Genomic DNA, 10,452 nt, shown 5'->3' on the forward strand with positions numbered 1-10,452 from the left:
GGTTTTAATCTGGGACTCTCCACCATTTGACCTTAGAACTGAAGAAGCTTCTCGGATGAGAGGTGAAACATCTTCAAGCAACTTAAAGAAGTCCAGACGCTTTTCTTTGCAAGCTCCTTTGACTCTGTCTCAGTATGTTAGCCCTGCGATAGACTGGCGATCTGTCCAATTGTTCAAAATTTCACACAACCACATACTAACTGTACAAGTGATTAGCATTTACTTAAAATGACACAGCTGAGCATAACGACACCCGCAGCACAGATAGAGATTGAGCTTTACGGATGATTAAATCATTTGGAGAAATTTAGTTTTTAACAAAATAGTCTCATATATACTTTTCTGCCCCACTTATTCAAAATGTTCAAGAACAGCAACATCTTCTCTTTGTCATTATTTGTCATTCAGCGGTTTTGTCGTTCCCTGACAGCTACTTTCAGCGTTAAAGGACAATATCAAGGGACAAATTTTTTCAAAGTGTATTTATGTAAATTTGTCCAGATATGAGGTGGCTCCCCGCTCAGACAGTGAAGACAGCGAGGAGGAGGAAGAGGAGGAGGTTGGTTTAATTATTTTTTTATTTTTTTTGTGAGATGTGTTTGAAGCCACTTCATATTCGTTCATCCAGTGGGAGTTAAAAGCAACTTTTAGTTCACATGCTGTCTCTCAGGAGGAAGAAGAGGAGCCTCAGCCTTCGGCAGCTCCAGTAGAGGACAAGATGAAGATTACAGACCCAGACAGTGAAGATGTGTCAGAGGTGGACGTCCGACACATCATTGAGTGAGTTCATGTAACGTTCATTTTTGTGCAACGTATGTGCTGTTTAAATACAGCGAATTCCACCAAATGTCATTAATTTTGTGACTGATTAAGACTTTACGTGTCATTTTACAGAAATGCTAAACAGGACGTGGACGATGAGTATAGCGGTGCAGCGTTTGCTCGAGGACTCCAGTCGTATTACTCTGTGGCTCACGCTGTCACAGAGAAGGTGGAGAAACAGTCCAGCTTGTTGATAAATGGGCAGCTTAAACAGTATCAGGTGAACAAGCACAAGCAAGTACACGAAGCACTGACAAATCCTGCAGTTCAGACATTTTACATCTTTAGCTGCACGCTGGTCAGGACTGGATATTGTTTATACTTCATCAGAATACTTTAATAATCCCAAAGGAAATTATGCACTTACTCTGCTTCTTCTTTTGGTTGTTGCCATATTAATTAAAGACATAGAGACATTAAAAGGCGAATGAATTTGAAGGTTGCCATAATTCAGTGGTTTTCAGGCTTTTTATTACAAAATGCAGTGGGGGAGATAATTATTTGATCCTCTGCTGAATTTGTAAGTTTGCTGACTTACAAAGAAACGCTCTTTCTTACAAAACAAGGTAGGATTTTCAAATTAATTTGAGGCGGAGGGGTAGTGGGCAGTGGGGATAGGTTAATTGATTAGTCTAAATTGCCCATAGGTGTGAATGCGGGAGTGAATGTGAGTGCGAATGGTTGTTTGTCTCTGTGTGTTGGCCCTGCAACAGACTGGCCACCTGTCCAGGGTGTACCCCGCCTCTCGCCCTATGATAGCTGGGATAGGGTCCAGCGCCCCCTGCAACCCTGAAAAGGATAAGTGGAAGCGAATGGATGGATGGAAGGGGTAGAATTTTTTAATATAGGCTTTTCTATTTTGCATCCGTCTATCTATTCTCTTTAGCTTAGGGAGGCAGCTGTCATAGGGTCTATTGGGGGGCTAACGTTTTCTATTTTATTCTTTCATAATTTCTTTTGACTATTTCCACTACTTATCTATTACTTTTGCCTTTTCTGTTAGCCTTTCTCCTCAAATTTGTTCAGACCCAATTAATTCTTCCTTTAATTTATAGTAAATCTTATAGATTTGTTGAGCCATCTGTCCAGCATGCACTCAAAAACTACTATAGGTGTACCCCCATAGATTCTTATACCATTGCCATCAATATTCTATTTGTTTCAATAAAATAAGTATTTCTTTAATGCCCACATTAATGTTTTCTTATTTTCTTGGGATGTTTTTTTTACGATTTTCTATGTGAGTGTCCTTTTTGGCAGATTCTTAAAAAGTAGGACTTTACATTGAAGTGGGACATCATAGGAAACAGAGTCTCTCAGATTTCAAAGCAGTAATAAATAACCCCCTCCTTCTTTTTTTTGGACTTTCAGATTAAAGGTTTGGAGTGGCTGGTTTCTCTTTACAACAACAACCTGAATGGGATCCTGGCTGATGAGATGGGTCTGGGAAAAACCATCCAGACTATCGCTCTCATCACATACCTCATGGAGCACAAACGGCTCAACGGACCCTACCTCATCATTGTACCTCTTTCGTGAGCTCGCACGCTTTTGCTATGACAGTGTTTCAGTCCTGCACAGCACTTAAATAAAGACGAATGTACCGGTAATAAATTGTTTAACTACACGTAAGCTGTCTCTCATTGACAGAACTCTTTCTAACTGGGTGTATGAGTTTGACAAATGGGCGCCATCAGTCGTTAAAGTGTCTTACAAGGTAACACAAAAATAGGCATGCCTGTCTTTATCTTAAAATCTTCTAAAGAATTATTGAGATATTGAACCTTTTTTTTTAGGGGTCTCCTGCTGCTAGAAGAGCGTTTGTCCCTCAGCTGCGTAGTGGCAAGTTTAATGTTTTGCTCACCACTTATGAGTACATCATCAAGGACAAACAAGTACTGGCCAAGGTGAGTTTGACTGCACGGACAAACACAGACTCAAGGAAATGAGCGAACACATTGAGGCTGTGATGGCGTAGATTTTCCTTTACAGATTAAAAACATTTTGTTTCTTTTCATACCTTATTTATCATACTTCTGTTTTACTTAAGGTTTTTGTGTCTTTGGCTCCTTAAATCCCCCCAAATCCTCTAAAAGTTTTTGAGTCTGGCCAATCTGACCTCCCCCTGCATCTCAGTGCTCTCTCTCCTAGGTCCTGCAACACACTGACACGACCTGTAAACCACGTCTCCCACTGTCCTCTGTGACCATCATGCTGCTATGCACTCATGTAGTCATATAGGGTTCCTGACTGTGCTCACAGGTGGGTGTTGCGCTTCAGGCAAGGCTTTCCCATGTGATGGTTACAGGTACTAACCTGGGACTGGGCCAACTTGAGTCATCAGGACAAAGTGGACAAAAAAAAAATCCTCCTTTTACGCACTTTCAGTTATTGGTTTGATGTGGCTGGACAGGAGCAGTGATACAGGGTATTGGCACTGTGGTTTCGCCCACGTGATCCTCTTCTTTCCTTCAGATCCGTTGGAAGTACATGATTGTAGACGAAGGCCACCGCATGAAAAACCACCACTGTAAACTGACCCAGGTCCTGAACACCCATTACCTTGCTCCGCGGCGCGTCTTGCTGACGGGGACGCCGCTGCAGAACAAACTTCCTGAGCTGTGGGCGCTGCTCAATTTCCTCTTGCCCACTATCTTCAAGTGCTGCAGCACCTTCGAACAGTGGTTTAACGCCCCTTTCGCTATGACTGGAGAGAAGGTGTGCAGAAATATAGGAAGAGTTTTGAGGTTGCAGCAGGGGTCTGTTTTGCTAAATAAGAGTGTGAAATTTCTCTTTTTTCCGCTTCAGGTGGACCTTAATGAAGAGGAGACAATTCTGATTATTCGTCGTCTCCATAAAGTGCTACGCCCCTTCCTGTTACGGAGGTTGAAGAAGGAGGTGGAGGCACAGCTTCCAGAAAAGGCATGTTTCACACGCACTGTAAAGGCAACATCCCGTTTAAGCAGCTCTTGTTTTCTTTAGCATCATTTCTTGAGGAGACGTATAGAAAATGAAGTTTTTCTGTTCTGATGTTGTGCATGCATGCTTAATGGAAACACATGTTTTTCTCCTATCCCTCAGGTGGAGTATGTGATCAAGTGTGACATGTCTTCTCTTCAGAGAGTCCTCTACAGGCACATGCAGGCCAAGGGAGTCCTGCTCACTGATGGATCAGAGAAAGACAAGAAGGTGAAGGAACACATAATTTGAAGTATTGTATTGTATTATGTCTGTGAAGGTTGTCAGTCATCCAGGTCATCGTAGTCTAAGGAGCTTGGAAAGAAAGTCCAGACGCTTTTCTTTCCATGTTGGATTTTTTTTTTTACATGTACTTCAAGTCCACGCCCCACACTTCCCAGTTATTAGCAGTAAAAACATTTTTATCATATCACGGTCAATAGGGTAAAGGGGGCACGAAGACACTGATGAACACCATCATGCAGCTGAGGAAGATCTGCAATCACCCTTATATGTTTCAGCAAATAGAGGTAACACTGACGAGCCCGACACATAAATACTTTGTCTGTAGTTATTTGCCTGTGTTTCTCAGTCCTGCTCTTATCATCAGAGGTTCTCTTTGTTATTATAATAAAGAGAATTTCTGAGGATAACAGCAGCCATTTCTGACTTCTGTTTGATGTGTCAGTGAGCTAACGGTCATCAAAATAAAGCCACCGTTGAACTGAAATGTTCGGTTGTACATTGTGTTTGTAGGAATCCTTCTCTGAACATTTAGGATTCTCTGGTGGGATAGTTCAGGGGTAAGTACTGCTTCCTCTTTAGGTCCTGATCTCAAACACACACAAACAAACTGCAGCCTTTGTAAAAAAAAAAATCCTCCTTTCGCTCCCTCAGTCCTGACCTGTATCGGGCATCGGGAAAGTTTGAGGTGCTGGATCGAATTCTGCCAAAGCTGAGAGCCACAAACCACAAAGTGCTGCTTTTCTGTCAGATGACCTCACTCATGACCATCATGGAGGACTACTTTGCCTACCGTAACTTCAAATACCTGCGTCTGGATGGTGAGACACTGATCTGTATGCGTATCAGTTCTTGTTGTCCCCTTTTTATTAGTTTCCCTTTGGTTTATCTTTTTTGTGAATTATTGCCTGCATTTCCTCTTATTTCCCACCTTCATACCTCTCAGGCACAACAAAGGCTGAGGATAGAGGAATGTTACTGAAGACATTCAATGACCCAGAGTCAGAGTACTTTATTTTTCTCCTGAGCACAAGGGCTGGAGGCCTCGGCCTCAATCTGCAGTCTGCCGACACTGTAGTTATTTTTGACTCCGACTGGAACCCACATCAGGTGTGATGCATATTTATATTGATTTTTTTTTAATCAAATCAGCATTCAAGCTCATATCAGCTTTGATTTGCCTTTTTTTTTCGCACTTAGAGGCTGAAGATAAAAGTCCAGGGTCTGTCCTCAGAATACTGGGGAAGATATTTAGGTTTCAGTATTTAATATTGTAGTGTTCACAATTTATTGACAGTGAAAGCAGAAATGGCAAGGTTTGGGCTCCACAGCTTAACTTTCTTTATCTTTCTCTCCTACCCAGGACTTGCAGGCACAGGACAGAGCTCACCGCATTGGTCAGCAAAATGAGGTACGCGTGCTACGTCTCTGTACAGTCAACAGTGTCGAGGAGAAAATCCTGGCAGCGGCCAAATACAAACTAAATGTGGATCAAAAAGTTATCCAGGCCGGCATGTTCGACCAGAAGTCTTCCAGCCACGAGCGCAGGGCCTTTTTGCAGGCCATCCTGGAGCACGAGGAGCAAGACGAGGTCTGGGGTCAAGACGTGTGCCTACACATGAATGTGTGTGCGTGCATCGCCAACACACAATTTAAAGAGTGTGCTTTCCTCTGCTCTACCTGCCATTGTGTGTCTGCTGTATTCAGGAGGAGGATGAGGTGCCAGATGATGAGACGGTCAACCAGATGATTGCTAGGAGTGAAGAGGAGTTCGAGCTGTTCATGGTGAGTTTCTGTGTGTTTGAATGTCAGGTAGAGATTCAACCGCGCAATAATATTGTGTCCCCACATCTTTCCCTGTGTTTTCTTCTTCTTGCTTCCGTAGCGTATGGACCTGGACCGACGCCGCGAGGAGGCTCGTAACCCACGACGAAAACCACGGCTGATGGAGGAGGACGAGCTGCCCACGTGGATCATGAAGGACGATGCTGAGGTTGAGCGACTTACCTGTGAGGAAGAGGAGGAGAAAATGTTTGGCCGAGGTTCCCGACAACGGAAGGAAGTGGACTACAGCGATTCGCTGACTGAGAAGCAGTGGCTCAAGGTGCGCCTGAGACAAAGATTTCAGGATATAAATTCTAAACTAACTGGCTTTCTGGAGGCAAAGGCAAATTTGTGGGGGGGTTAATTTTAACACTTATATGCTAATCTCTCACTCTGTATCTTTCCCTGTTCAGGCGATAGAGGAAGGCACACTGGAGGAGATGGAGGAAGAGGTGCGGCACAAAAAGACGACGCGCAAGAGGAAGCGAGACCGTGACCTGGATCTCCCTGGTCCCTCCTCTTCCATAGGGGGACGTGGACGGGGGGATAAAGATGATGATGGGAAGAGGCAGAGGAAGAGGGGACGGCCACCTGTCGAAAAACTCTCACCAAATCCTCCCACCCTCACAAAGAAGATGAAGAAAATTGTGGACGCTGTCATCAAATACAAAGACAGGTAGCAGAAATTGTGATTGTGGAAAATCTGAAACTTTTTTTCAGTCATTTTAGTCGATTTAGAAAGAAAGTTCAACCTGCCAGGCTTTCTTTGTGTCATGAGAAAGGGGTAAAAACCCCAGATTGTAGACCCCATGATGTCACAAAGTGATTTCATGAATGCTGAGACTGAAGATTATGCCAAATGTATATAATGATAAGAGGATCTGATAGCAGTTGTTAGGTTTGGTCTTTAGGAAGACCGGGGTGGCAGTTTATATTTTGACTGGACTAAACACATTCACGTGTCTGGGGTGGCAAAAAACCCTGTAACACTTTTAATAAATAGCCAACAGCAAACTCGCTTTGAGAGCTATGATCAATTGGATTGATATTGCGCACTTTCAGATATTTGGTCTCGTGATAATAATGTCATGTCCTGCAGCGCCAGTGGGCGTCAGCTGAGCGAGGTGTTTATCCAGCTGCCGTCTCGAAAAGAGCTGCCCGAGTACTACGAACTCATCCGCAAGCCGGTAGACTTCAGGAAGATCAAGGTAAGATTAAATAGTGTTATTTGTAACATGTTTTCATTCCTGCAGCAGAGCACATTAAAAAAAACGTGTTTAAAGGTTTACAGACTCGCTTGGTGTGTTTTTCTCTCGCTTACATACCCAATGTTTGTGCTGCGTCTTCAATGTTAGGAGAGGATTCGAAGTCATCGCTACCGCAGTCTGGGTGACCTGGAGAGAGACGTCATGCTGCTCTTCCAGAATGCTCAGACCTTCAACCTGGAGGGGTCGCTGGTGAGACAGATGTGCTGTATAGAATTTGTGTTATTTAACTGGTACATATTAGTTCCTGTGGATGGATTACAGTTGAAAGTGAAGCCTGATTAAAGCTGACGAAAGCGAGCACTCTGAGGTCGCATTAAGGCATAAAAGACCTCATAGGAAAACTCATCATGCAGGGCAATGTATCAGACATTTAATTACTAGTTGCTGATAAATGATTGGTGTTTAAATGATGTGTTGAGGCTGAATGCTTTACCCTGCAGCCACATGATCATAATCAGCATCTGCCCGCTGTGTTTATGAGCAGATATACGAGGACTCCATCGTTCTACAGTCGGTATTCACCAGCTTGAGGCAGAAGATCGAGAAAGAGGAGGAAAGTGAGGGAGAGGAGAGTGAAGAAGAGGAGGAAGAGCAGGAGGAAGGATCAGAGTCCGAATGTGAGCATGCCTGTGCATGTCGTGCATAAAGAGGAGAAACTGTTCAGTTGTATTTGACTGTGTCCTAACTGATTTAGATTGAGTTTGTCCTTTTATGTCCTCTGGCAAACATCTCAAAATTCTCTGTATGATTACTCTGACAACATGTTCTTTCCATGTGTGTTGATTTCCAGCCCGTTCAGTGAAGGTGAAAATCCGTCTGAGCAGGAAGGATAAAGGTGGAGATCGAGGGAAGGGACGCAGCAGACGGACGGGACGCACCAGAGCAAAGCCGGTCGTCAGTGATGATGACTCTGAGGATGAGCAGGAAGAGGTAACTTTTTTGTCATTTTCCTTTAAACCTTGCAAGCATTTGTGTGGGGAATTTTTATGGGATTGATAGTTTTTTGCTCAGTGCAGGTAGATGCACAAATATACACGTTTGTTTTTTTTGTTTCTTAGTTTGCAGGATATCTCAGGAAACCTGTAAAATGTGTGAAACTAGAAGTCTTTCCCAGTCAACTAAAACATATCTCTGTTTCCTTTTTTCAGGAGCGCTCCCCAAGTGCCACCGATGAGGAGGCCTGAACTGTACTGTGAATTAGGAGAGACGGGTGTATAAAGGGATATCCCACCAAATCAATCAACACTTCTAAAGTAATAAAACATGCCTCGGTCCACTCCATCCACCCTCAGTCAAATATGTTCGAGAGAAGTCGAAGAAGAGGAGTTTCTTTCTGTACATTTGCAAAGACATGTGATCATCAGATGGCTCCATATACCATAAAATATATGTTGCACAGGGAATGTTGAGATATTTGTATACAGATATAATCTAATTACTGCTTCATTGGTGACAACTATGAAGAGAATAGCACACAAAAAACACAACAGCAAAAGATGCTGTGTCAGCAAACCATGAGGCAGTAACGTAAAGGTGTATTCTGATAAACAAGTTAAAAGCTGCTGCCCACTACACAGAGCAGGACGTGCATGTTTGTAATAAGCAAAGGTGGGAAAAGTTCCTTTAATTTTAGTGTACCAATATTTAAGACCTATTTCAGTAATTATCTAGATATTATATGTGATAACAGTGTAGAGATAACATGCTAGGAGTCTTCATCAGCCTGTCTTCAGATAAATGCCCTGAAGCTTTGTGTGAGGCAAATTCTAGTCTAATGGAAACATGTACTGCAATGTCACTTTATTTTAAAAGTTCCACTGTTTGACATTTATTTAAAGCTATATATAAACATTTAATGTATATTTGTGACCAGTATAGTATGACTCAGCGTACCTATTTTTACTAATTGGTTATAACATCAAGATATTCTATTGATTTAGAGCTACGTTTGACTATACTGTCATGTCACAGTTATTAACAAATACATGAATCCAGCTATGTAACCATTAAATGTTTGCATATGCTTATAAATGCCAAATATGGAGCTTCAAATGTTATCATCAAGACTATCACTATTAGACATTAAGTTTGATTTTTGGACAAACTCTCCTGATGTTTCACCTCTGCCTCACTTTGATGATGTTTTGTGACAACAGTCTCTGGACCTGCTGTGATTCCTGAGGTGTGTGTACATCTCATATTTCTGACTGTTTAGGTTGGAAAGCCAGCCAGCTGTGTACGCAGGGTGTTTCCAGACTTCTCAGAAGCTCTTTAGCAACACACCACAGTTATTTGTCTGAGGTTTGATGGAGCTGAGGCCCAGTCACTCTCCACTACTTTACAGAATAAAAACACCCTACTTTACCTTGCTGCTGCTGCTTACCTGTCACACCTCCAGTATAAGCACTTACAACTGTTGATTGTAGAATTCAAGAATCACAAGGTTGTAATACATGAGTACTGTAACTTGTTCTTCTGTTGTTGTGTGGTGACTTTAGGATTTCAGAACAGTTTCATCTATTTCGGCACTTTTTCTGCTTTTAATTTTTAAGACAAAGGACCAGAGGGACGTCAGCTCCTCTCTGTTTGTGAATGCCTCACGGCCGTATGGTGTTGGATATACTGTATAGAGTATTTTCAGATTATAATGTCAATGCATGTATGTACAGCTTGCAAATTCAGTACTGTACTTATCTCATTACAGTAGGTAACCAGAGTGAACCAAAGCATCGGTGTTTGCATCTGTGTTGTGTTGTTTCATTGTGGCTAAAACTTGGAACAAAACAATAAATTATTGACAGTGTGTGATGTAGTGCTGTGGTTAAACGAGTCAAAATTAGTCCGTATGTTGGTAATTGATAGTTTGCGTCACTTTAACTAACATATAAGGGCTTGTTACATGGATTAGTTCAATTTGGTTTTATTTGCATAGCCCCATATAACATATATTAAAGGGGCTTAACAAGCATAAAAAAAAGAAAGCAGGATTAAGTGGTCTTTGCTCACTGGATAGCCCAGTTCTGTGTTCCTTGTAGTCTATGACTAACATTAAGGCATGTGTGGACTGTATTTTGTAAAGGTCAAAGTTCAGAACACTCGAGGCAAAATTCACAAGTAAAACACGAGTTTTTAATGTTGAAATGCCAAATGTCAGCTGCTCGACAGGCAATCAGCTATATTTATTATTTTTCTTACAACTTGAGCCCAGAAGGATAAACGCCAGTAAGTTTGTCTGAGTTAAAGGTTTTGGGGGTATTTACATGTCTCAGTTGACACTCTTTAAATCCTATGTCTACAACCTAAAAGTGCTACGGCAGTAGTTTTCATTTCAGCAGAT

At 42.2% G+C, this 10,452-nt stretch overlaps 1 protein-coding gene across 2 annotated transcripts in view; it reads left to right on the forward strand.

The window, feature by feature from the left end:
- smarca4b (SWI/SNF related BAF chromatin remodeling complex subunit ATPase 4b) overlaps nt 1-9,908 on the forward strand; it is a 17,960-nt gene extending 8,052 nt beyond the window's left edge. The window contains exons 13-34 of one of the 2 annotated variants that reach the window (XM_013915698.1): nt 502-559; nt 671-780; nt 895-1,042; nt 2,194-2,357; nt 2,473-2,539; nt 2,619-2,729; nt 3,298-3,540; nt 3,631-3,744; nt 3,904-4,011; nt 4,224-4,310; nt 4,537-4,583; nt 4,678-4,844; nt 4,970-5,133; nt 5,387-5,647; nt 5,731-5,808; nt 5,909-6,127; nt 6,261-6,523; nt 6,947-7,055; nt 7,203-7,304; nt 7,600-7,732; nt 7,906-8,045; nt 8,264-9,908. In XM_013915698.1, the coding sequence (XP_013771152.1) occupies nt 502-559; nt 671-780; nt 895-1,042; nt 2,194-2,357; nt 2,473-2,539; nt 2,619-2,729; nt 3,298-3,540; nt 3,631-3,744; nt 3,904-4,011; nt 4,224-4,310; nt 4,537-4,583; nt 4,678-4,844; nt 4,970-5,133; nt 5,387-5,647; nt 5,731-5,808; nt 5,909-6,127; nt 6,261-6,523; nt 6,947-7,055; nt 7,203-7,304; nt 7,600-7,732; nt 7,906-8,045; nt 8,264-8,299 (2,929 nt within the window). In that variant the 3' untranslated portion in view covers nt 8,300-9,908. The remainder of the gene's footprint in view (nt 1-501; nt 560-670; nt 781-894; nt 1,043-2,193; nt 2,358-2,472; nt 2,540-2,618; nt 2,730-3,297; nt 3,541-3,630; nt 3,745-3,903; nt 4,012-4,223; nt 4,311-4,536; nt 4,584-4,677; nt 4,845-4,969; nt 5,134-5,386; nt 5,648-5,730; nt 5,809-5,908; nt 6,128-6,260; nt 6,524-6,946; nt 7,056-7,202; nt 7,305-7,599; nt 7,733-7,905; nt 8,046-8,263) is intronic. The other variant, XM_005752224.2, reaches the window with a different exon arrangement.
- The last annotated feature ends 544 nt before the right edge of the window (nt 9,909-10,452 follow it).

This window comes from Pundamilia nyererei, unplaced genomic scaffold (assembly GCF_000239375.1).
Source record: "Pundamilia nyererei isolate P.nyererei 1_Seehausen unplaced genomic scaffold, PunNye1.0 scaffold00349, whole genome shotgun sequence".
Lineage (NCBI taxonomy): Eukaryota > Metazoa > Chordata > Actinopteri > Cichliformes > Cichlidae > Pundamilia > Pundamilia nyererei.